The 27615-nt window shown below is 40.4% G+C and overlaps 1 protein-coding gene across 4 annotated transcripts in view; it reads left to right on the forward strand.

The window, feature by feature from the left end:
- The window catches only part of PCSK5 (proprotein convertase subtilisin/kexin type 5), a 433086-nt gene extending 419694 nt beyond the window's left edge, over positions 1 to 13392 (forward strand). Inside the window, exons 36-38 of one of the 4 annotated variants that reach the window (XM_017664305.3) lie at positions 5066 to 5166; positions 6776 to 6959; positions 9837 to 13387. In XM_017664305.3, the coding sequence (XP_017519794.3) occupies positions 5066 to 5166; positions 6776 to 6959; positions 9837 to 10243 (692 nt within the window). In that variant the 3' untranslated portion in view covers positions 10244 to 13387. Of the gene's footprint in view, positions 1 to 5065; positions 5167 to 6775; positions 6960 to 9836 lie in introns of all 4 variants that reach the window. The other 3 variants (XM_017664306.3, XM_036991294.2, XM_073228663.1) reach the window with 3 other exon arrangements.
- The last annotated feature ends 14223 nt before the right edge of the window (positions 13393 to 27615 follow it).

Below are 27615 nucleotides of genomic sequence, written 5' to 3' on the forward strand. Positions count from 1 at the left end.
TTTCTTATAACTGTGTGAACCTACAATTTTCTCACAACATTTTTTTAATTATAAAAAAAAAAAAGAAACGACAGTTGGTCAGGCAGAAACTTCAGGAGCTGTAACAGCCAATAACAAAAGCTCCAAGCGAAAAAGACAGAGAGTAGAGGGAAGGAAACAACTAGAAGAATTGGAAAGAGAAAGAAAGAGGAGAAGCTTGGAAAGAGGGAACAAAAACAGAGGGACTGTGTATTCCATCAGAATCAGAAAAAGCTCGACAAGCTACAAGCAGAGGAGCTGAAAAGGTACAAGAATAAATAAAACCGGGAGGGTGGAAGCTGCTGTCGGAGAAACCTGCAGAGCGTTGGACTGCGGAGCGGCATAGCAGCGCCGTGGCTTGGTCTTGATTATCTACTCTGTGCAGCCGCCTTAGGCGGTCCTCTGAAACACGCGGCCCCGCTTTCTTAGGCTGGTTGCAGCTCTAACTGAAAGAAATGTCTTAATACCAAGAAAAAAAAGTGGGTGGAGTGCTCAGTAACAATGTGTTGTTTTAGAGTGACTCTCAGTAACATAAACATTAAATTCCTCTTAGCTAGAAAGTACTTAGACTAAGGACAATCTAAAGTAACCTGGGAGTGCTCATGGACTATTCATACCAGTCCTAGAATTTTCTCTCTGTATCTCACAGCATGGTGAGATACTATGCAATCAAAATATAAAGCAAGCCGTGCATATAATTTTAAGCTTTTTGGTAGTCACATAAAAAAAAAAGTAAAATTAATGTTAATATATTTATCAACTAGCATATCCAAAATACTATTAGCTGAACATGTAATCAATATACAAATTATTGAGATACTAAACATTATTTTTTTTGTACTAAGTCTTTGAAATCTAATGTTTATTTTACATTTAGAGCACAATTTAATTTAGACTGACTAGCCACATTTCAAGTGCCCAGGAGCCACATGTGGCTAGTAGTTACTGAATAGGAGAGCACATTTCCAATTTATGCGCCCAGCAAGCTTCTGCTGGGCTGCTCTGATACCTCACATTTCCAGTTTAGAACAATGGTTTCAGATGGTATTTTAGCAGTAGATGATCTTTTTCAGATGAAATCTTAGGATGAATCCTATGATGTAAATTGATTAGAGCAGAGCTGCTCCAGTTGGAATAGAGGAGGGCTCTTAAAGCCCCATCTGATGCCCCCACTTCCCCAGCCCTATCATTGCTTCCAGGCAGTCCTCGAGGCGACTCCATGAGAACTCTACCATACAGTGGTTCCCATTCTTCACCCATCTGCAATTGACTCCAATCTTTGAAAGAATTAGACTCCCAAACTGCATTAAGTAATCATTCATTTGTGTTCTTTTTTTCATTCCAGAGGCACCAACTATAGTTGCTACTCAATACTTGTAATCAGAATAAAATAGCAAACAAGAGAATACACTGAATTGGTAGTGGAGTTCGGAGGGAGTGTGTGTGGAAAGTTGGCATTCTCATTAGTCATATCATAGTAAATACTGGCTTTCTGTAAGATTCTTTGAAAAATTGAAAGTTTCTCTTATACAATCATGGCTAGATGTGTGGGGCCTTTATTTCAGCTAGGATTGCTGGATTAAATACTATATTTCAATTAGCTAATCTGACAACCCTAATCCCAGAGTTCTAGTGCAGTGCAGTGGCAGGGGGTGGGGGTGGAACAGTTGGTTTCTAATCAAGACCAGGCAACCTCCATTAGGTAAGTTAATGTCTCTTAACATCAGCCAATCAAAACCAAGCCATACCAGTTTATAAGATTTTTGCAGGGATTGGAGAAATTATTAGTGATGTTGTAAGCACAGTTTGAAAAACCGTAAATTCCTTTAATTGAGTCTGAGATTTCCTGGGTGGATTAAGGATGATGGTTTTGAGCATTCCCAGTCTCAAAAGTTCATCAATACATCCAGGACTGAATACTATTCAGTACTAAACAAAGATGAACCGTCAAGCCATGAAAAGATATGGAGGAATCTTAATGCATATTACTAAGTGAAAGAAGTCATTCTGGAAAGGCTACATACTGTATGATTCCAACTACATGACATTCTGGAAAAGGTAAAACTATGGAGACAGTAGAAGGTCAGCAGTTGGGTGGGAGGCAGGGAGAGATGAATAGGCAGAGCACAGGATTTTAGGGCAGTGAAATCTGATATTATAATGATGGGGTAGATGTCATTATACTTTTGTCCAAACCCATAGAATGTACACCAGCAAGAGAGAACGCTAATGCAAACTATGAATGTTGGGATAATGATGTATCAGTGTAGGTTCATCCTTGGTTTAAAAAAAAAAGAAGCAAACATTCTGATGAGTGATGAGTGATGCTGATAATGTGGGAGGCTGGGCATGTGTGGGGGCAAGCAGTCCATGGGAAATCTCTGTGCCTCCCTCCCAATGTTTTTGTAAGCCTAAAACTGCTCTAAAATAAAAGTCGTCTTGAAAAAAAAACAAAAAAAACCTCATCAACACAGTCTCCCTGCGATTGTATTCAAGGGATGGCTGGGGATATTTGGGTGAATCTTGAAGTCATCTTGAGCATTTAAATGTGCCACCTCCTCCTGAATCTTACGTGAACCCCACATGCCTGGTAGAAGCTTTCTATCTTTGATGTTCATTTCTTCTACCCTTTCTTCACCATACCACACACATCCTTTGCTGGTTAACAAATCTTTGTGTTGTCTTCTGCTTTTGCAACCTATAGATTACAGAATTTGAGCATAGGCTTTCTCTTGGACTATAAAGTAGGTGAAAAAAAGATAAATCCCTTCTTAGAATATTGTGTGTCATACTAAGAAATGAGAATGCACAAAAGCTACAGGAAAAATTGGTAACCTAAATAAGCAATTTACCGACCAGACTGTTTCTCATTCACATTTGACTTCCCAGTAATATTGGGGTGTTAATAAAAGATACAAGCACTGAGCAGGGTGGGGAGTAAAGGGGAAATAGCACACTAAGGCCTAATACGTACCCTTGTATGCAATTAGTTCCTCTAATTAACTCATTCCTTGCCTTCTCACACAAACCTCTATATTTATCTGCCCCACAAAATTGTTTGAGACACAAATCCAGGCTGGTAGCCAAAACCACCTGGCTCTCCAGAGTGGCCTCTCCTTGTGTGGAATAAAGCCATGGACAGACCCCAGGGATCACTTGGCATTGCTGAATTCAACCCATTGGGGTCAGTCCCTGGGAGAGCAGATGGTGAGCTGTTCTGAATTTAAAGGGAAATGCCAATGCTGGCTTTATAGGTCCCAAAGCTCTTGCAGATCCTTAAAAGCAATGATAAAATGTAGGGTGCTAAACTTGAAAACAATAGGAAACATTCTGGAAATTGCCTTTTGCAAAAGATTCCAGGTACCCTAAATATACAGATTTTTCTATAAAATAAGTGTAAGACATATAAAGGGTGTCATCAATTTGTCACCCAAAGGTGACAGGTAGTGCATTTGAGGATTTCCCAGGATCTAGACCTCAGCCAAATTGCTGCTAGTCTTCTGGAAAATGTCACCAACCTTAAGTCACAAATTTTGTGACCTTCATCTTTTTACTGCCTTTTTTTGCTCTTTTTTAATTTTTCCTGCCCTTAGTTTCTCTTCCTAAAAACAAAACAACACACACTTGTGTATTTTAAAAATTGGAGTAAGACATCTAAGCTGTATTTTAGATAAATGTAAGGCAAGAAATGGAAGGAAGGAAGGAAGGAAGTAGGGGAAGATGGATTATTTCATCAGAGACCACAGTTATGTTCCAGAACATGTAGGAAATTCTGTATGAAGCTGGAGGTAAAATAAATATAGAATGGCTTTGAATTTCTATCACTACAGGCAGCCTCAATCTAAGAAGCAATTGGGTAATAAAGGTTTATTTTCTAAGCTGTTGTTCCATGCTCAGAATTCATTTTCCATAAAAACAGTATAGATGATTGAGCTCACAGATCAGATATGAAAAGTCAATTTAACTCCATAGTGATTGTGAAGAACAGGACTTACAGTGCTAGTTCAAGCTCACTCTTTACAATATTCTTCTAATGGGAAGACCTGTATCAAGTTCCAGCTCACAATCCAGGCACATTCCATACCCCTTCTATCTGCCTGCTCCTGTTATGAAATGACAGGGCCTTCCTAACAGAATGCACTAGAGCTCAGTTCTCTTATCTCCAAGCTCTTTCCAGAAGTTTTCCCTTGATATCTGGATAGAAGGAAATATTTGGTTCAGTCATTCTTGGGGTCTATGTATTGGAAGAGAGGTATATTACCTCCCCAGGAAACAGAATCTGTGAATTCTGTTTTTCTTGGTGGTTCACATGGTAAGGCAGACAGTATGACAAAAGAGCACTGGACTATGAGTCAACAAACCTGAATTTGAATCTTAACTCACCATTACCTACGTAGCCTTAAATGAGTGACTTCACATATCTGGGCCTTAGTTTTCACTTATTTAAAAAGTAATAATAAACATATTGAATGTCAAATTTCTGAAAAGAGAGTTTTTAGCTTTCAAAAGAATTTCAAGGGACTCTATCACTGCCACCACCACCCTCTCCAAAATTAAGAACCACTGGACAATATGGTCTGTTAAATTATCTTATCCCTAGCACTTTTACATTCCAAGTGTGTTGTTTCTCAGTTAGGAACTGCCTAATCATGATTTACTACCCAACTAAGTTTTGGGGCCCTCCAAAATCAGCTGGTATCAAACTCTTCCTCTGTACTAGTTAAACTATAAGCAGAATGACAAGTAAACGTTTTATGAGCTATCTGCATGATTTCTCATTCTCCAAAAATCTTTCCCCTCATTGTAATAAATGATGTCATCTCCAAATCCATTTCCAAACTGAGTCTTTTCATTGATTGGACTAATTGGATAATTTCCAGGCCTCCACTTGGTGTCTTGTAGATTTTTTTTTTCATATCTTCTATCAACTCACCCTTCTACTTCAATTTACTTGACATATTTATTGCTCCTAAGTGTTTTGGGTCCAAGACAGAGGTTGAAATCTAAGGTCAGTCTCATAACTTAGAACCATTTTTTTTTCTTTCAGGAAAAGGAGTGTTCAGTTGCTTATCCTGTGTGTGGAGTTACCACCTAGTGGAAGGAATCTGCATCTCAGACTGTATGGTGGGAGAATACAGAGTGGGAGAGGTACTGAGGGCAGGGCATGGGGTGCAGTCTGTCATTTCTACAGAGGAATGTCAGCTAGCTTCTGCATGTCATTCAGAGCAAAATTAAAATGTCCTAAAATTCCTATACTCACTATAATTCAGGTTTAATATTTTAAAGTTTTCTGCCATTGCATCATGGAATAATGGTGATACCCACCAGTAGCCTTAATTTCAATCAAAGGAACTGAGAAGACCTGAGATAAATAACAGGGAAGTTAAGTAATGAGGACTTTGGGATTTACGTTCATTGCTCATGACCTTAGATGTTTCAGATCTCCACAGGAATATTATGTCAGAAATAAGTAACATCTTCCCTCCTGTCGCTCTGCTGCCTAACCTGAAAAGTATGAATAATGTCAGAACTGATGTTGGTCTTTCATTTCCTGCACCCTTTCACAGTTATTTAAGAGAGATACATTTAATTTGCTTGCCTTGGAACAGTGGATTTTCTGAGTCCACTAACTTCTTGATTGTGTTTGTAAACCTCAGAAATTAAGTAACTCTCTCCATGGTGAAATTAACACAACTCAGAATACTCACATATGAGCTCTCTTGAAATTCTGACAAGAGCCCTCATTACACTTCAGAGAAACTGAGGATCAGAGAGATTAAAAAATTTCAAAAGATCACATGAGTAGTAACAAAACTGGGATTGTAACCAGGATTTGGTGACATAATAACAGCTGAGAAAGCACCTTATCAGTGCCTGAAATATGTCAAGGTGCTCAACAAAGACAGTGTCCATCCTTCCCAAGTACAGAAGTAAAAGTAGAAATATATCTTCTTTCATCCACATTTCCAGCACCAGCAAAGGAGTAACATGTGAGGGAAGAAGCCACTTTTTCCTCATCTCTTGACTCTCTTCCCATTAAAATTTAACTGCTAAACATTCACTACTTATATTATTCTGAGGCAGGGCCACAAGAATCTAATAACCACAGAGGCCAACCAGGTGATGTGAATGAGTGAAGGGTATTGGGTCAAGGAACATGCTCCAGTGCAGGCTTAACGGAAAGTAGAATTTGACATTTCACCTACATGTTGGTGACATGCGAGCAAGTGCTAGGCAGTGTATCCAAGTAAGAGAAAACAGAAAGAGGGCCATTGTCACTCGGCTTTGTCTCTGACATTGCTGTGTGGAAGTGATGACTCCAGTGTTGACAAGTCTTCTAGGTTTCAAAGAGAAACTAGGAACTGATCTATATGTGAAATATCCCAATTTGAAATGTTTTAATTGAAAAACTTTGTAACTGTGAAGGTCACTTTAGTACAAGCCAGAAAAAACTTATCCTTGACCAGGTACAGCATGTGAGCTGTCAGTCTGTGACCTGAGCTATTGTAGAAGCCTGTTCTCCCACTACTGTCACCAGCAGATCTCAGAGGGAGGGGTCCAGCTATGGTTCCATCCAAGTGCAGACAAGTGGTTATTTCACCCTGAACTATCAAAATGGACCCAGAGCAAACCATCTTTCTGCAATCCCTCATGTGTCTCCTTCCCTTATGGAGACAAGATGGAACTACGTCTGGGAACGCCAGTGCCTTGTGTATTCCCCCACACTCAAAAGGAATCTCCTGATTATTCTTAACAGGGGGAGAAATTTAACTGTGAAAAATGCCACGAGAGCTGCATAGAATGCAAGGGACCTGGCACGAATAACTGCACCGTGTGCCCCACCAACCTGCTGCTGCACGCGGATGACAGCCGCTGCCTGCCCTGCTGCAATGCCTCCGATCCCACCCATACGCAGTGCTGCAACTGCCACGACACCACAGGTGAGGGGAGAGGGCAAGCAGCCTGCAGAGGAAGGGTTTTCCTCAGGAAGTTGATGGAGGCAGGGTCAGGGGCCTGGAGGAGAGGATGGGCCATTCTGGAGAATTGACAGAGCTGCCATTTTATTGAGTACCTGCTATGTGCCTACTGGACTTGAACTTTTCTGTCCATCATCTCATATAAGTAGATATTATTAACTCTACTTTACAGATGAGGAAGCTGAGGCTCAAAAGGCTTGATTAGCATGCCCAAGGCCATACCAATCAAGGTAGAGGTAAAAGGTTAAGAGGCTCATCTGGAATTAGCATACGGATCCTTTGGACTGCAAAGCCCTCATTCTTTCCACTGCTTTGCTGCCTCCAAGTTTAGAGCTCAAGTAGGTCTAGAGTTTTTATAAATTTTTATAAACCATCTTTGTAAATTACTTTATTCCTTTTTTTATTCTTCTCTCTGTGGAAAAAAGGAAAAGAAGCAACTATCAAGGAATCTGATGCCAACATTACCTTGATTCTGTTGAAGGATCATCCTATAGAAGTCAGCCCAAATCTAGGGCTCCCATTAGAGATTTAAGGCATTCAAGAAATGAACTTCTACTGAAGGCTGGGAAGAAACAAAACCCTCTTTACCAATTCCTGGTCCCCCAACCCTTTCCACATAGGTACTTGATCCTCATTGGCCACAAACTTAGAAAGATCCCACATGGACTAATTCCTTCTGAAAAGAAAAAATATGTCCTTGAAATACATTCTGTAGTCCAGAAGTGCATCATTTCCTTAGGGTTGAGATGTTTCATGGCCTGATAAAGAGATGTCGCAATTATATGACTCTGTCCACAGACCTATAGCTACTAGCCATTTCTTTTTTTTTTTTTTCAGACATTTCAGTTAAATTTTAAATACCATCTTTTGAAAAGTTAATTTTTTCCTTCTTTTAGCTTTCCCACCCCAGCAAGTAGCTGGTTTCCCCGGCTCCCCACATACACCTTCAGGGCTGGATTGCTTAATGTCCATGCTGTGTCAACTAAGAATAACCCTCATCATATCAGTGGCTTTAAATGAAACCAGGAGAGTATGCATTTGGGTGCAGAGTTTCTGCGAGCCTGTTCCAACTAAGAATTATTTAGTCAGCTTTCCAAGGCCTTCTGTGGCACTTGAAGATCCACCCAAGGCAACTCTGCAAAAGTCTAAATATTCTTGATTATCTGCTCCTTCAAAGAAACCAGATCACAGAGGCTGACCCTGACTCTTTAGACCTAAGACTGAACAGTAAGACGTGATTGCATATGGCACCCTAGTAATTGAAACCAATTCAAAAGGGCTTTTATTGATTCTCCTGCCTCAGGTACTATTTTTCTCCAAGTACTACACACAGATTACTTACCCATCCCTCTAATACTTTGATATTTCCTCCAGAGAAAAATTCTGTGCTGATATTGTTAATGATGAAAGCAATGAAGATAGCGCTATTACTTTAGAAGAGGAAATTCTGCTTTATAGGCTAAATCTCATAAGGATGAAAATATGAAATAGAAAGCTTGTTTATCACTAGCAAAAACAGAAAAATGCATAGTGGTTATGAATCACACCTAACTGGCCAATGTACAATAAGCAAAAATAATTGTTCCTAAAACAATTGGCAGCAGTATTATATCCGTTAAGCTAGTGTATAGAATGTACCTAGAATCTTGTAAAGGAATCTGAGGGGCAGACCCAGGTGGTTGAAAAAATATTTGTGGAATTCAAATTGCACATCCAACAAAGCCTGTTTCTTCCTTTCTTTTATATTTTCTTTTACTCTCCCATTCAGTGGGTTAAAGAATACAAAAAAAATTAAGTAACTTACGCAGATAATAGCACCTGTATAACTGAGTGAAAATTAAGAAAAATGAGCTCATCACTGTTGTTACAGTTTAATCCTTCCTTCTGCAACACTGCTACTCCATTTTCTCAGTCATGGCGTCAAAATGGAGCCTGATGAAGGACAGGAGGCAGAGCTCTCAACTCTAGAACTCTTAATTATGATAGAAGAAATTCCTAATCACTGTATTTGGTTCTTAGAATTTAAAGAAGGTACCTCACTGCCTGCCAAATTAGGGCTATAGAACCATCATAGAACTATACCAAACAGTTGTCAGAGTGTTTTGACCTGACATCTCCAGACTGTAGCATGAGGTTAGGATTCCTGGGTTCAAATCTGCAGGCAAATGCTCTACCCCTGAGCTATACTCCCTCCTGGGTTCAAAGCTGATTGCTCCAAAAACAAGCTTTTGCCTCTGACACTGTGACAATTCACTTCCTCTCCATGCCCTCAGTTTCCTCAGCTGTCAAGCAGGTTGACCTAAGTAGTTTCTAAGGCCCCTCACAACTGTTAAGAGTCAATGGCCTTATAAATACCCTGCTCTGCCCTTGAATAACGGAAAAACCTTTTTGGACAAGGTTTAGGAGTAGCTGGGGAGAAGAAACAGTCTCTTAGACAATCGGAGTTGAAACAGAAAATAGAGCATTTAGCAATAACTGCAGCCTGGCCCAAGATGGAATACTTTTCTCAGGAGGGAAATAAAGAAATCTTTTGGTAAGGTTGGACACTTAGAGACAGACCCAGGAGGTATGGGACTGATGAGCCTCCCTTAGGATCTCAAACTCACCATCCTAGAAGGGTTAGATGGCATCATCGGACACAGACTGGAACCCCCTTGGGGTGCACACAGCAGTTCTGTACAGTGGTGTGCCCCCCAGGAAAATCAAATACAGCAATTCTACTGTTTTAGAGTTCAAAGATAAAGCAAAGTTCTTAACCACAGGAACTAACCTTCTGCATCCCACTTCTTCTCTCCCACCCTTTTCCCTGTCCCCTCTTCCCTTGGGGTCATCTTCCAACAGATGAGTGTGTCCTTCGAGCAAATGAGGTGGGGCCTGCAGCCGAGCATTCCAAGACAGCTCTGTTCATCACCTCCTCCATTATGCTGGCGCTTCTGCTTGGGGCAGCCGTGACCGTCTGGAGGAAATCGCGGGGCCGAGTCCAGCCCAGGGTAAAGACTGGCTATGAGAAGCTGGCTGACCCCAGGAAGTCTTATTACTCCTCTAAGAGCAGCCATCTGCAGAGCACCAGCTTTGAAGAGGACGAGGTGATTGAGTACAGGGACAGGGACTATGACGAGGATGACGACGACGACATTGTCTACATGGGCCAAGACGGCACTGTCTACAGGAAGTTTAAGTATGGGCTGCTGGATGAGGAGGAGGAAGACCAGCTGGAATACGATGATGAGAGCTACTCTTACCGATAAATAGATGCCGCAGCCACCCCCACCCCCATTCTGCTCACAGGCATATATGTGACATTTACAGTTTTGGGATTTTATCTCCACACACCTGGCTGATACGTGGGTGTCTGTCTTCTTACCCACGAGTCCAAGTAGCGTACATAAGAATGCTGAGTGTTTTGTTCTTCTTTTGTGTGGCTAAACTTAATTAACCATAACTGAAGAACAAGGATTTAATTTAGAGGGCTTTTCCTCAAAACCGTATGTCAAGACACAAAACACCTCAAGCAAAAAAAATGAGATTTATGCAAACTTTAATGTGATTTTAGAAAAAGGAAATGGGCCTGTAGGAATTCTGTTTCTCACCTGTGCTGTGGAGATATCTGCTGCCTTCTGGATCCTGATATTTCTATAAACTATTTTAGGAGAATAAAGAGATGTAAGAGTTGTTTGTCTGAGGGGATTTTTCTCCCCTGTCGTTTCTCTTTAGGCAGAGATTCAGCCTGTGAGGGAAAACTAAAGAGGGTTGTCCTCCTCATTGCCATTTATTGATCGACTCCAGACTGGCCCTGGTGAGCAGAAGAGGTCACCTCTGCTCTGGGTACTTGCAGCCCATTTAGAGATGAGGAAAGAAAAGGGAAGTAGCCTGCCAGCCAAGGAACCACATGTTTGCTGACCTCTGGTTCCTCTGCAGTAACCCACAGTCATGATTCCAGGGACAGAGCAAATTCAGGCAGGAGATAGGCAGTAGCAAGCCCAGGAGGGAAACCAGTAAGTTTCCAAGGTATACACATTACCTCCTCATGATTTGCTGAGAACTTTTCTGGTTGGAAGCACCAGCAAAGACATCAAGTAATAAAAGAAAAATGGCAGTTTTAAGCTAACATAAAATGGGATGAAATGACAAAACCTTCATCCACTCTGAAAAAAGCACTTTAGCTGCTAAATCGAAGCGTTTTCATCAGCAGCCTGCATGTCACAGGACTGTGGACATTCCATAGGAAGAGTTGGAATAGACAGAGAAAATCCCAACATCCTGCTCACAAACTCAATCCAGCTGCTGACCCGCCTTCCAACACTCTGATCTCTGTGATGTTTTTTCTCAGACATCTTGGTTTCCCTTTTCCACTCTTCTGTCAAGTACACTCTTGGATTTGTGCACCTGGGACAGTTTTTCTGCAGACAGTGATACACAGAGAGGGTTTTTGCTCCGCTCTTGATTTCCTTGTGCCTAACACAGACATTAGAGGCACTAGTACTAGTAATGGGCCACCAGAAAGTGACCTTTTCAGATGGTGATCATCATCATCAAAAAAAAATATTGCTCACCTGCTCTGTATTGGTACTGAGCTAAGTAATTGCTTTCTAAAAAAATCACCCTCTACTTAATACCATAACTTCATGAGGTGGGTACCATGAGTACCCTGTTTTTATAGGAAACCTTTGACTTTCAACAGGCAACTAGCCTAAGGTCACAAAAAGCTAATCAAGACTGAAGGAAAAAGAATGCCCCTAAAGTGCATGTTCTTAATAACTATGCTATACTGACATAAAGTGGGAAAGAAGCATCCAAAGTACAGTGAAGTCGTGTCTATTATTTTATTTTATGATATGACAACTTTATTACTTTTACTAAATTCATGCATTTTCTTTTAACATAATGGTTCACTAACACAGGAAACCTCTGTAAAAAAAAAAAGTCCTCAGTTTACTGAAGGCCTCGGTGTTTCTTTAGGGGAAAGTCCTTAAAACAAAGGCTGGCAAACTTTCTCTGGAAAAAGCCAGAGAGTAAATACTTCAGGCTTTGCTCAGCTGTCAATTCTGCCGCTGTAGCACAAATGCAGCCAATCCATCACAGATGTGTGGGCTGTGCTCCAGAAAACTTTATTTATGGACACTGACATTTGGATTTAAGATAATTTTCACATATCATAAAATACTATTCTTCTTTGATTTTTTTTCTTCAATCACTTAAAAATGTAAAACCATTCTTAGAGCAGTAGAAAAACAGGTGATGGGCCAGACTGGCCAACAGATGTGGTTTGCCGACCCTCTCTTAACAAAAATTCTCAAGAGACCATGTGTATGTAACACGCACATGATACATTCCCAAAATTTTTGGTCATTTAAAATCATCCCTTCAAAATCTATGTGAAGCTCTGATAGTTTCCTTTTCAATTCTTAGAAACAAAAATGCACGTAACAGAGCCACCATAACAATGGAAGAATTTATCATCTCTTGCTGTGTAATTATAGAGTCTATGGCCTGTGAAAATAAGTAATTCTGTTTATATTGTGTTGTTCATCTTCCCTGATAATTCGAAAGCTTTGATAGACTGAGTTTGACATGTCTTTGTGTAGCCTGGAAATCGTTTTCCAAGACAAATCTGTGTTTATGATGCACAGTGAAAGATTAAATGTGGTCGAGACAACCTTGAATCCTAAGAAAAATTCTCTTGTTGTTACTCTATGTGAGCCTCAAAGGAAGACTTGTGCAGTAGTGTTGGTAGTTTGACATCTTTCTTCTTTTGTTCTTAGTCCTGCCACACTGTTCTCATAGTTTTGAATACTATGCTAACAGCTGACTAAACAGATAAATCTGTAGTTGGAAAACAAGTCAGTTTTTTGGTTATCTGTTTGCAAATTACTTGGAAATATCAAGAGAATCCTTGTAGACTGGAAATACACCAAGAGGCTTGGAAGGTTCCAGTTCACAAAAGTAATTTTAAAATTGGAAATAAAATTAAATCAAGACCAGATAATGTTATGGGGACTTGCTTATTAATGTACTATTTCTGAGCTCTTTTTATGCGTTATTATTATGCTTTACCAAGAAATACAAAACAATAAAAGACTGCTATTTTTTCTTCCTTTTAAATTTCTACTGCCAAATAACTAAATTAGTCATATCAGTTATCGATTCAATGTGTCTTTCAGGCCTATCATCACTGACTCAATTAAGCCCTAGCCTTTGTCATCCAGACCTTTCCTACTTCCTCCTGAATTATTGCTGAACTTTTTTCCTTCCAATTTATCCTCTACCCTGCTATCAGTCATTTATAGGGTCCATTGGATAATCACATTCAAGGCTTCCTGTCACCTTCAGTGATTATGACATTCAAACTTTGCAAGATACAGCCACCTGCCTGTCTCCAGTCCTCCCACCCACCAGATCCTAGCCTCTCCTACTACTTAGCTTACCCATGTATACTCCCACAGCACTGAATTGCTTCTAAGTTCTCCAGGATAACATCCTGCTAATATCTCATGTTCTTGGGCATACGCTGTTCCCCTTCTTTGACTAACTGGAACATTTCTGCCCATCCTTTAAATCATCTTCCCTTTACCTCTTCTGGGAGGTCTTCCGTGACCTTCTTGGAGAAAGTTAATCATTATCTTACCTCTTTGCAACCTAGATACTCTGTGCAGACAGCTTTGCACTTCACATTGTGATATAATTGTTGATCAGATATCTGTCTCCACTAAAAAGTGTGTATTCCTTAGGGCCACTACTATTTCCTTAGCACAGAACCTAACACAGTGCCCAGCATTTGGTAAACAATCAAGAAATATTGTTGGAATTGAATTTAAGAAGACTGGACTCACATATATGAAACAATTACACAATGATAGAGACCACATGCTGTATTATGCAAGTCTATTTGGTCCTCAGTTAAATGTTCAGTGGGAAATGGGGAGGAGACATGGTGTATGTTAATTACAAGATAACTGCAAATTAAAACATGTAGGGAGTGGCTTCACAGGAAGAGGGTTCATGCTTGGACTTGATCTGAAAATGAAAAGAGGCTGTAGAGGGTATTCCTTGAGGAAGTCACTGGAGTTAACAAGGTGTTGAATTGACCTTTATGATAATCATAGCAAAATATTAATTCATCAAGTGTTTATTAAGTATTTACCATGTGCCAGGCACTGTTCTAGATAGAAACGACAGCAAATGGAATCAGTCAGAACTTGAGGAACCTGCAGTCTATTTAGGGAGAACAAAATTAATAATAGCAAGACAACTACCATTTTCAATGCTGTCTCTTGGCCAGACACAGTCTTTGGCATTTTTCTCATTAAATGCCTCTCATTAATTAATCCCAACAACACTAATGCTCTAGAGTAATGGCAGGATCCCTCTTTACAAATGAGGAAATGGAGGCTCTGTGAAGACTCAAAGTACCGTCAGGGTGTTTGTGAGTGGGAGTGGTCCAACTAGGACTGAAATCTAGGACTCCAGTCCATATTCTTTCTGCTCTACTATTCTGCTTCCAACCCAAGAATGAATCTTGCTTCCTCAGTATCCCTGGATCTCACTCCTTTGGAGATTAGTTTTAGCTGGAGAATTTGCCATAATAATGAATCACCAGAAGGGGATGCAGATGAAGCACCTGTGGGATCCTGCCATCCAGGTCCATCATCTGAGGTCAGTGATTAAAGAAATAATTTTAGGTAATTGTGAGCATTAACTAGGTAGAACAATAAATTGACCCATTAAAAAGTATTCATGGGAGAGTCTACCATATAAAAGAAAAAAAATCAAGAATTAAGAATCTCTGAATACGGATTCAGGAGTGGCATCAACTGGGGGAAAAGACTGCTATTGAGACAAACCGAAGATTAAGTCTTTGGGTGTTTAATACATACATTTGACCTTGGAATAGGCCTGTCAAAATCTGTTCAGAGTTAAGGTCTACTTCAACACTTACGAAAAAAAAAATTTCTAAATCGACTACCCAATCGAAATACCAAGTTTAGATGCCATCAGTGAAATAAGTGATAATCTGCATTTTGCACTGAAATGTGATAAGTGTAAATATGTTGTGTTTCAAAGAGAAATATAAGAATTCTATCAATGTATGCTTGGCGCAGAGTTTGGATCTAACTGATCCCCACATGCAAACACATCTGATGATGAATAAATGAGATCAAAATGGAGGATTTCACTTTTAAAACCATCTATGTCTACCTTGCATAATTCTCAGACATATGCAGGAAATGGGTGGGAAAAAGTCATGAGGGTGAAGAAAAAATAAGAGGGATAAACTCTGTGGTGTTCACCTCTGTGGCCCTAGTGACCAACACGGCATGTTCTAAAGGCAAATATCTGTTGAGGGATTATAGGAATGAAAATCCTTGCATATGTGTGTCATCCAAGCTAAGGGTAAAAGCCAAAACCAGACCTTGTGGCCAACTTAGCTGTAAAAAAGGCCTAAGGGCAAATATCTCGTATAAGGTGAGGAGATTACTTTACTGGGTTTAGAACAATCATGACTCATCTTCTGGGGCTTTGCCACCCAGAATAAAAATTTTCCATTACCAAGAGGAGGAAAGGGTAGGGTAGCTATTAGACAGCCTCATAAGAATGCCTCTCACTCTATTAAGGGTTCGCTGATAAGAACTGAAATCAGTTGCAAGGGAAATGAGGCTTGTTAAACCACAAAGTGAAGCAAATGTTTGTAAGAACACAAAGCAGAACAAGTTTGAGTTCAGGAGGGTTTCCCTCCCTCTGGTGAAGTTATTTGCAGTAAAGCCTCTTTAGTGGCTAGAAGTATGATTCTGGACCTGATACAAATTCTGCTGTCCCCTTTAGGCTGCTTTTAGTTATAAATGATAGAAAAGTCAACCCAAACTGGCTTGACTATAAAAGGAATTTATGGACTCACTTAATAGAAAAATCTAGGATTAGGTGGGGGATCAGATAGTGCTGGAAATGGGACTCAAACCATGGCATCTAGTCCTGGTTGATGTCCATCTCTCCCCTCTCTGTCTTTTGCGACGTTGGTTGCATTCTTACTGGAGGCCTCCTCTCCCATCGGCAGGATGGCTGCAGGCAGTGCCAGACTTCACATTCTTAAGTCTACATCCAATAGGAAAAAGGCCCTACCTCTGATCCAAGTCTCAGAAAAACTTCCCTGGTATCTCATTGACTCAGAAAAGGCATTTGCCAGTTTCCATGGTGTAAATTCTCCATCATGGCCAATGGTAAACAACAAAATTCAGCCAAGTCAGCTTGAAGATGTAAATAGCTTTATTAAGTGATACATGTGTGGGGCACCATCTCATCTAGCTAGTAGAGGAATTCTCTGAGAAGAGTTGTACAAAATGGCAGGTTTTTCATAGACAGAAGGGTAAGGCAAAAAGTTACTAGCAAACGATTAGGGATTGTTTCAGGTAAGGTCACCCTCCCTTAGGATGAGCAAGGGTCTTATACAGATGACCTCACTACAGATCAGCAAGTTCCCGACTGACTGGCTTCAAGTTCTGCTCCTGGGAGAGGCTGAAACTGCAGTTAGGTTTGGAGATTTGACTTAGCGGAAGGGGCCCCTTGTTGGGCCTGTTTTTCTTAACACCGATTTCAGGCTTCAGATGTGATGTCATTTAATGTGGAGTTGGCAAGAAACGTAAAGAAGCTAATCATTATAGAGTATTTTACCATACAGATGCATTAGATGGAAATAACCTCAAGAGCATAGCTAATAGTAAAATGTAAAATATTTTAGAAATGAAAAACAATTAAGAAGTATTTGTTACCTGTGTTTTTAATGTAATTTCTTCAATTGAAAGTTTTATAACTTCATTTTTAATAATGGCTGTGTCTAACAGTTAACTTGTAAGATTCCTAAATTAGCAATGGGTTTTCATGAACTGGAACAAGCCAGCTTCAACATACAACTCTTTTTGAGGTAGAACCTTTTCCTCTGTGATTGTTTTCTTTCTCACAGTATCAAATCTCTTACCCAGGATTTCCTTTTTTTTTCATTAATTACCCTACTTCAGTGCTATCAAAGGCTACAAAAAACATTTTGTTTTTGCTCATTTCTACCTGCAAAGAAAAACAAATTTGATCAATAATAATGTTTTAGCAAAGACTGTTTGAAGTATTGCACACAATTCCAGAATTCTGTCTACTGCTACCTGTGGTAACATGGACAATTTCATGTTACTTAGTATAGAGTAAGCCAGTGTATTCATTTTCTATTACCACCTAACAAACTAACACAAAGTTAGCAATTTAAAATAACATCCATGTATTATTTCACAATTTCTTAAGTCAGAAGTCCAGGTGAGTTTGACCGGGTTCTCTGCCTGAGCTCTCAAGGCTGGCTCTTACTTGGGGACTCTGAAAAATTGTTCTCCAAGGTATTCAATTGCTGGGAAAATTCAGTTTCTTGGGGCTATGGGATTAAGGTCTCACTTTCTTTTCTGGCTGTTGGCCTGGGGTCCTTCTCAGCTCCTAGAGGCCATTCTCTGGTCTTGTGCAACCTCCCACCCCCACACCCTTCAAAGACAACAGCCATGCACTGGAACCTCCTCATACTCTGAATCTTTATGACTTTCCCTCTTGTTCCCAGCTGGAGAAAACTCTTTGCTTTTAAAAGTCTCATGTGATTACATTAAGCCCATGTGGGGAATCTCCCTTTGGCTATAACATAACACAATCACAGACACCATAGCTCATCATAGATGCAGTCCTAGGGATTAGAGTGAAAAATCTTGAGGGGATATTTTAGGATTCTGCCTACCATAGCCAATAAAACTCTTGGAAACCACTTTAGTAAAATGTGTCAAGTCTTTTCAATGTTTGTTCTATTTGAATTCACCAATTAATTGCTGGAAAATATAAACAGAACAAAAGCATTCACATAAAAATGTTTATTTTTGTTTATAATTTAAAACTACTTTACAATACTCTAAAAGTGAGTTTATAAAGACTATACAAAATATGCTATAATAGTCACATATAATAATAAGCAAGATATAAAAGTTTATGTACACTACCATTTTGTTTCTTAAATTAAAAACCTATGTGGATTATGCAAGCTGAACTGTAGAAAGCAAAAATAATATTATCTGCCTCCAAAGAGCTTAATATTGATGAGGAAAAATAGACACGTGTACAGATAACCACAAAATATGAGTGAACGCAAGCAATGCAATAATTCAGTAGGGAAAAAATAATAAAACTATTGAAACAGAGGCTGTTAAGAAAAAGCAAATCAATGCACCTATGTGCTTTTTGGGGAGAAAAGTTTAGGGAAGTCTTTAAGAGTGGTCAGTAAGTCTCTTATCTTGACTTTCCTGTGGGCTGTAAAATGACAAGCATTTTCACATGAACTTGAAATCTCAAGTCAATTTCGAGTACACATGATGAAGGGTATCAGCTCTCTGGCCACCCCGGGCCCCTTGAAGTTAGTAGAGGCAAAGCAAACATGGCAAGCAGGCAGTGTCCCTGGCGGACCCTACATTCTCTTCCTACATTGTATTCTTGTCTTGTGTTCTTGCTTCTCAAGGCACCAAGGGACTTAAAAAGTGGGAAAGCTCCACAAATGTCAAAAACCACTGGCTCAATGCCCGCTTAACGAACTATGCCTTCACTTTGGTTCTGATAATTACAACTCATTCTGTCTATTTGCAAATTATCCCCAAGAATGAAGCTCCTTTTAATCTGTGTTGGACAATGCTTCACCATTACTGTATTTATTTACATAAAGATGGTCTAGCATAATAGAAATATCATGAATTTGGGGTTTAGAGATTCCTGGGGTGAAATTCAAGTTCTGACCTTTTCTTGTATGGAATATTGGGCAAGTTACTGAACTTCTCCCATTCTCCACTATGTATGGGAAACCTGAGTTCCAGACCTCTGTAGGTGCCATGAGAAAGGAATGAGATGACCTATGCAGTAAGGCTAGCAGCCGTTAGGGGTACTGTAAATGTGAACTTCTCCCCCTCCCTCCCATATCATTTTAGTAGCAGTGAGAGCTTATTAGTCTCCCTCCCATGAACCTATATTTTGAAAGGATTTGTGAAGCAAGATTATATAAGGGAGAGAAAAGTAGCCTTCACTTGCTCTGTACACCTGATTTGAAAGCTAAGACACATCCACTCAGCACTTGCTAACAAAGCCTTCTCTGCAAAGCAAATACTCTCAAATGAGTGGTTTCAAGTAAACAGATCATTACCTAGATTTTCTTGATTTCTCAACAGATGAAGAAACAGGAGATTGTTCTTTCAGAAACCTGAACAGCAATTTGCTTTAAAACCAGGAGAAAATAAAATTCGCTCTCCACAGAGGTGATACAATTTCAGTCAAAGAGCCATACAGTCATAAACACACTGGCCCAGCGCATCATACCTAATGAAATCTGTTTATCTCCGCACAGCTTTTCACTCTCTAAAAAGCAACCATATTTTCACCCCAGCAGAACAGTTCTTAATAGAAATCCTATTTCTGCCTGATTTTGCAAGAGAATCCATGCTTCTTCAATAAGCCCCTCTTCTCCCAAGTCTTGAAAAATTCCAATGTTAGAGTTAGGCTACGAAGCCCCAGGTTACCATACGCGTGTGCTGAGAATGTTGGGAAAGGAAGGACAGCAATCCAGTCTTTCTCTAGGTCAGTTTTACTTTGCATCCATGTAGAAAAACCCTTAAGGTACAGGATTTGAAAGTGGCCTCCTGAGAGCAGGAAAATGGGTCTGTCTGAGCCATGGAGATGAGAACTAAGGAGGGCATTGTCCTTTGGGCCCTGAACGGCTGGGAGTTGAGGACAACGCTACCGGCATCGCATTCCTCCATTCGAATCCAGCCTGCTGGCGCCACGCAGCAAGCAACAGTGGCCTGGACTTCAGACATCAGGTTGGAACCAGAGCTGAGCAAACGGAACAGGCAGAGGCAGGAGATCAGAAGGTCAGCCAACTGGGTGGAAGCAAGTAAAAACCCACAGTACGTGAGCTGCAAGATTGTCAAAAAGTGGTATTTGTACTGGGTTTCAGATTCTAGATCTCACACCCGCAAGCTTATAAAGGTGGCTTGAGCTGTGTTTTCAGTATGGATCTGTTCCTGGAACAGAAGAACACAGAAACCAAATCAAATTGCTAATCAGGAAATGACTGGGCAAAGATAGAATCCTTGACAAGGAGTTTGTAGCCAGACTTTGTGATAATATCCCTGGGCTGATAGGGATCAGAAGGATGCAGCTCTGGCTGCTACAGAACAATGTCTGTCTCTCTCTTGGTCCAGGATTAGAGTTTTTATTCTCTGTAATCCCTTTGGCCAAACTCCATGCCGACTCCTTTACTGATTTTGTAACTTCCTCTGTAGCACAGTTGTATAACATCTGGAAAAATTCTCTGTCCTGTTTTTCTGTTGATTTTCACTTTTAAAGAGATTTGATGTTTTCCTGTCAAATCCATTTCATCTCCTGCAGGTGGATTTCTGATGGCCTTAAACAGGCTTGTCTCCTGACATTTCTTGTGAAGACTGAAGGAAATAATGCGTGTGAAAGTCTGCTGTAAACTGCTGTTATTCCCTGTCCACCTGTTGTCCCTCCTAAGCAGGTATGCCACCTACACCATGGAAACTGGGAGAAATCAAACAATATTCTCAGGCCAACCATCTATATGTGGTTTCTCAGAACACTGAGTCAATCAGAGGCAGCTACATATACATGGTGGGGCCCAGTGTAAATTAAGAATTTTAAGATGGCTGCAGCAGAGCATTGAAACTTAGCATGGGGTCCTTCTAGGAATCAGGCCTGTGTGGCTGCCCAGGTGGCACAGCCATAAAGCTGACTTCAATATATTCAGAGCCAGGTGAGGTCTGCAAAAGGCCTCAGCTTCTGCAACTACCTCCAAGTGGGTCAAAGAATTTATATAGCAAAGGTGGTAGCTTTGGGGAAAAGGGGTAAAAAAGATCCTTAAGGGCTATAAAATAGGTAGAGTAAGGAAAACTCTGAGGCAGGTGGCTTGATATAGAAGATTAATTTCTTTTCAGATATGCAAAGCTTAATTGAAAGACAGCTGGTCTTCAAGTCCAGGATATCTTCATTTTCATCTTATCTCCATCTGACACTGGCCAAGTCAGCTGAGATCATGCAGGTGGTCATGCCTGCTGTATTGTAAACTTGTGAACTGCACAATAATTAAGTGTAAACTTTTACTGTTGCCATTTTTAAAGACGGTTTTTGGCCCTTTTAGGAAAGACACGCACACATTTTGACATTGGACCTCACCTTTGTGCAGCTCCTTCTAAGGCAATCAGGGGAAGGGATTTATTCTCCCAAATTAGTCCTTTTTTCTTTCTTTTTTTTAATCCTGGTTTCTACTCCCTCTAGGCTAAAAACAAAAGCACCCTGTCAAGGCATTAATGTCATATGCAACCTGCTTGGAAGTCTGCCATGCTCCAAAGGGCAGGAAGGAGTGGGAAGGACTGGCCCCATTCACCCAGCCTGGCCTTCCTGTTGGGTTGTGACATGACAGCACCACTTACATAGCTGAAGGCGTTGGGAATGTTGGAATGGAGGGAGGAGCCCACATGAATGATTCAGGAGGCTGTGCTGCCTCTGCTCTTTCTTCCCTGTTGGCCTGTCAGCTGCTCTGAGTAGCAAAGAGAGAAGAAATCTGTAAAATTCTTCTCAGTCATTTGGCACTACCCATTTCCTTTCTCATTCCTTTCCTGAGAACTTTCTTCAATAAGCACTATGAAATAAACACTGGAGGCTGTCTATAAGAGCAAATTCATCCTTCCTCAAATGCAGACTTTCAGAGACCTTTGGCATTTGCCGAAAAGTCTCCTGTGTGTCTGTTCTTCCCTACACATCTTGAAGGTGCTCGAAAAAATGAGGGGACATGATGTTCACTTATTTACTGCATCTGGGTGAGGTAAAGAAAGTTCATGATTCTTCCATAGAAATGCACTCAACACCCTCAACAGTTTCCTAGGAACCTAAAATACACCAGGCACCACATAGGTAATGGCATTAAAGTCAAAGAAATTGGAATTTATTGGAATTTCTCAGAGAGACTGCATGTTCCTCAAAGTCATGGACATTATCTTATTCCTTTGTACCCCTGGCACATGGCAGAGTGCTAACACACAATGGTTTCACAACTGTGGAGTGCCTATTTGCTCACAGAAATCATTGTCTTCAGCTGACCAAAACTGGACTCGTTGAATATGATCTAGGGAGGAGTTGCTGTGTCCTTAAAGTTACACTGTTATCTTCCGTCAGGGGAAGAAACAACCACCTTACAACAATAATTAGCATTTATCAGCTACAACCATTTTCCAGGAGCTGTTAAAAGCACTTCACATGGATCAACATGTTTAATCCTTTTAATCATCATAGCAACCCTATGAGGGAGGCCCTATTGTTATCCTTGTTTTGCAGATAAGCCACAGATAGGTAAAACAACTTGTCTGAGTTTATGCAGAAACTAGTTCCAGAGGCCCTGTTTCTGTCTCCCAGATTACAGCTGCCTACTCCCTCCAGAACCAAACAGGAGAGCAAATTAAAACAGACACTTTCAAATTTTTTTTGACCATGAGCCCTAATAAAAAAATGTTTATACCAACCCCTCTTTACAAAACTGAAGCAAAATTTCAGGAAATGATACTTGATCAAATTTCATATTATCCTTCATATTCTAATTACTGTTATGTTTTGAAGCCCACCACAAGCCACTAATCTGATTTCATTATGCACAGTTTAAGAAACCATGGTTAGGAAAGGAGCCCAGCTCTACCTGGCTGATTCTGAGCTCCCTGTGCTTAAAGTGGCTTCTCTCCAAATCTCCTCTTCAGGGGCAACTCATTCACAATGTTTGCAGTACATCCAAAGTCCCTGTTAGGCCCTTCAGACCCTGCCCTTCTGGGAATCCCTCCTCCGCCTGTCTGCTGGGTCACCTCACTGCTCCAGGCTGCTATCTTGGGTGGAGTCTGATTTCAGATTTGGTTCTAGCCATATCTACCTATCTAGTCTGTGGGAAGAACCCAGATTTTCTCCCTTCCCTCTTCCCCTCCATTCACAGTAAAGGCATGGCCTTCTCTCTCTCTGCTCTCTGTTGTCTATGGCCAATCTAGCTACAGTTTTTCATACAAGTCTTAGTTCTACTTCCCAACCTAGGGACTGCAAGCTCCAGGTGATACACCTGATGGGGCTGCAAACAGAGCACACTGTTATCTCCAAAGCTGTTCTCCCTCTTCAGCTCCACTCCTCTGTGGGTAAGAGGGAGGTGATGGGCATTCTTTCAGCATGACCTGGAGTTTCTATGACCTGGTATTGGAATGTGGGGTTTTTAGCATCAGTTAAAAAACTTTTACCCTTGGCAGGCTCTTCCAAAAGATGGAGAAAATAAGTCCCATATTCATTCACATAATTTTACAGATGGGTGGCTACAGGGAAGCAGAGGAAGGGAATGAACAAAGGCTTGGAGTCTAGAATAAGCAGTCAGAGTTTGGAGATTACTGGGGAATGTGAGCTTGCTGCAGTCATGTATGATGGAACTCTATAGCAAACAAAGATGGATGTCAGTGGAGTAACAACAGATAGCCCAGAAAGCTTGCCAGGGGCTTAAAGATTAATCCTGGGCACTCGCCCCTGACATTAGTTCTGGTCCAGTCTGTGACCTGGATCCTTGGCACATTCCTGTTACTCTGTATTCAGTGACCTTGCTCTTGTCCACAATATGTCAGTTTGACTGAGACTTATGTATTTGTGAACTTTCTGCCTTTTTGTTGCCTCAACTAAGTTTGATCTCAGCTTTGCTAACTCTACCCTATGCCTGAAACCCTCCAGCCAGTAAAGGAAAGAGTCTAGCAAAGTGTGAGCTGCCATGTCCTGCAAAAGCTGCTAACTGGTGGGCCTGGGGATCATCCTTGCCCTGAACTCGACCATCCATAGCTCCCAGGGTAACCATGTACATAGCTCCTCTAGAGCCAGGTGGCTAGGCTTAGCCTATTACTGTTTCCCTCCTGAAATGGGATGAAGGCCTGGATTCCATGCTCAGCTCTAAAATTTCTACCTACACAGTTTGAGTTGGTCTGCGCTTATCTTCAATTTTGTTCTTCATTTCACCAGATGTCTCAGTCTTATGAGAACAATGAAGTGATGTAAATAAAAGCACACTGAAACTCCTGTTGCTACAACCAATAAAATTTGCTACTGATGATGAAATGGAGAGAATGTAATCACCCACATCACAAATCTCTACAGTGAAATGTAAAGACTTTACAATTTTTTTTTGAATGTTCAATGGGCACCTTGTTATCTGTTTGGCTTTTATAACTATGTTCATACAAAAACATGATCTCAATGCAGTTAAACTGTAACAGTAATAGATATTTCAGTCCCCATCTCTTTGCAAGACTATATAAAATGAAGAAGATAAACTTTCAACAAGGGCAGAGAATCCAAGATAACATTTCCTTCCATTTTCTAAAACTCCAAAAACAGTCTCAAACTAAATCTGTAGAAAACAGCAAAGAACAGGTCTAGCTGGTCAGCTAAGGACCAAGGGAAAGTTCTGGTTTTGATATATGGTAGAAATCTCAGAATATTAGTAATAGGTTTTGTTGGGTTCAGGAGATAGATTTGAAAACAACAAAAATTTCATTTGACAGAAATACTATACAGGATGGGGAGCCTTTAATACTGGCAAGTCAGTAAGAAAAACAACTCCCTGGGCAGCCAAAAAATGTATTTTGAATGCTCAGAGAGGCCTAAAGGGACCTTGAAATTAACCTGGACTTCTGAGTGACTCAGTTAGCAGCAGGTTATTTGTTTACATGAATCTAAGCAGAACCCACACCAGAGAATCCTCTCAATGCCCCAGGGGGAGTGATTCTTCTAGGATTTATATCCACCTGCTTCCACAAAAGTGCTTGCTGGTGCCATCTATTATGTGTACAAAATGAAATTGATGTGGAAACATAGAATGTGAGCCTTGAGGAGGAGGTTAGCAGGTGGACCAACAAGCAGAAGATCAAGAATTTCTTAGCTTCGGAGGTCTTTAATCACAGGGAATCTTCAGTGGAACCCAGGGGTAAAAGACAGTTCAGAGTACTGCCTGAGCACCAGCAGGTGGGGAGGCGCAGAGACCCTCTGCTTACCCATTGCCCAGGGTGCTGCATGAAGCTCTAGGGCTCTTTGGAGAACATTTTCAAAACCAGGATTCTAGGTGATTATAGCCACTGTGTGAACATTAGCCCTGAGCTTCCTAGATACAAAGGGAATCCCTGTGGATTAAATTTTTTTTCTTTAGATAAAAGAAAACAAAAAGCTTTATCAGTCTCTCTGAAACATTCTAACTTAATATAAATACTGCTTTTTGGAATGGCTGAAGGAGTGGATGGACAGCATGTACTCAGATCATTTCCTTCAGTTAGGTAATAGTAGTAGGTATCTGTCCCTCCTCCCTTTTTTTTTTTTTTACTGCTCAGTATAAGACTCCCCACGACCTGCCCCCACTCCCCCATCCACTGCTACCATACGTTTAGAGAATTTATTTCTCACTGCTTGGGCCTTGGTGGAAAACCTTTTGTAATTAATACATGGTTATAGGACTAAAGCTTGGCCATTCAGATGCTAATCATACAGAGATTAGTTTCTGGGGCAACAATGGCCTGCCAGGTATGTGGAAGACATGGTTCTGGTGGCATTTGGTGGAAGGTTGCATCCTGGCTCAGCAGCATGAGCCTCGATGAGCTGGCTTTGTGGTGTGATTCTAGTTCTGAAGTCCCCTTTCTGCACAGTTTCCAGCTTCCCCTTCTGTTTATTCTTCCAATAAAGTCTTTTCCTGCTTAAATCACCCAGAATCCATTTCTGTTACTTGCAACCAGTTGGATTCCCAGCTGAAATGGTAACATAGGAAACTTAGGTCTGCTTCAGGAAATACAAAAGATAATACAATGGAGTTACATAGTAACACCTGTATTTAACTTATGAGAATTCAACTACATGGGCTCATTGGACGAGAGCATGGGAGAAAGAAGGCAGATTCTTTTATTTGCTCAGTTACCCATGCCTGTTCAAACTCAACTAAGGCTTTTACTGTCCCAGGGTGAGGTCTTGGCCAAAATGCCAAGAGACACAAAAGGATTCATCTTAGGTTTGATCTTCAAAGACTCAAGTTTTAGTGATTTAAAGATGAGTTTTCATGGGTAATTTGGCTTCTCTAACTGCCTTTTGGCCATGCTGGCTGACTTTCCAACACCTAATCCCTAACTCCACTATAAATGGCAATAGTGCAGAGACTCGCACGCACCCACCCCCCAGCAGCTCTGCTCTCCCCATTGTCCTGGGTAACTCAGGGAACTAGGACTGTCTTAGAACTGTCATTGATTTTAATGAAACTCTATTAAGACCAATACCCTAGAGGCAGGCAATTTGACATCTCAAATCTAGTTTTGAAGAAAATTGATCATGTATGCCTCCAACTGGAACAATAAGCATTTTAAATTCACCTGGACACTCCAGATTTAAAGGTTGCAGTACCTTTAAATCCATACCTATTCTCTCCCAATTTTACAACTATATTTCAAAATGAAGTGTGCACATGATTTATACAATGGGCAGCTCCCTCCCTTTATAAGTGGCTGACTTCTATCTGCCAGCAGATCAACCTGTAATAGGCAGAGGGAGATTTTTAAACTTAAATGCTCATGTGAGAAATAATGGCTGAAAATAAATGCATAATTAGAAAAGAGCAAACTAAGTAGTCATAAAGAATACCATATACATAGTATCCAAAAGGTTGGGAAACAATTTAAACAGTACATATTCAAGGAATATGCTTAATGCATTTTCAGAATGAATTGCCTAAAAATTAAAGCAATGGGTCCAATTAATCTGAAAAACATAAATATATTACTTAACCTGTGTTTCCCGACTTTTCGGATCTTCTATAGTTGAATTGCCTAATATAATAGTCCCTAGGCAGATGTAGCATTTAAAGTAATAATTGAAGAGTGAAAAAATGGAACATCATCATCACAGCATGTTATCCTGGACAACCACACAGCTCTATTGTGTGTGTGTTTCCGATCACAAGGTGGACTCATTAGCCTCAGAGGTCCTTCCCCTGATGTTTGGAAACTGAACAAAAATAAACTGAGCATGCAATCTGAAAATAAAATATATTGCTTGAAAATAAGTTTATCCTATTAATTCCAACTTTTGGGAGACCCTCAGCACCTCATCCTTCCAATATATGTATATCATATTCTACTATATAAAAACTGCACTATGAGTTTTATGACCATGTAACATATTCACAGCTGAGCTATATAGACACTTTTCTTATTTGTGCACAAGTATAAATCTTGGTGAATTTTGACAATGTAAGCACACAATGCTACCATTGCCCAGTTCCGGAAACAGGACAGTAAAACAGAAGTACCTAACTGCCTCTATAATCCTCCCAAGACACATCTGTCCCCAAGAACCACTCCGACATTTTGGCTGGTTTCCCGTTCTTAAAATTTGTATAAACTCATATTATATGTACTCTGGTTTCTTTTGCCGTTCTTTTTCTAGCTTGAATTCAAAGCTTGGGTTGATTATCTCTGATTTATGTATATAAAGCCATAAATCTTTTGAGGAAAGCATTCGC

The sequence above is a fragment of the Manis javanica genome, chromosome 2 (genome assembly GCF_040802235.1).
Source record: "Manis javanica isolate MJ-LG chromosome 2, MJ_LKY, whole genome shotgun sequence".
In the NCBI taxonomy this organism is placed as follows: domain Eukaryota; kingdom Metazoa; phylum Chordata; class Mammalia; order Pholidota; family Manidae; genus Manis; species Manis javanica.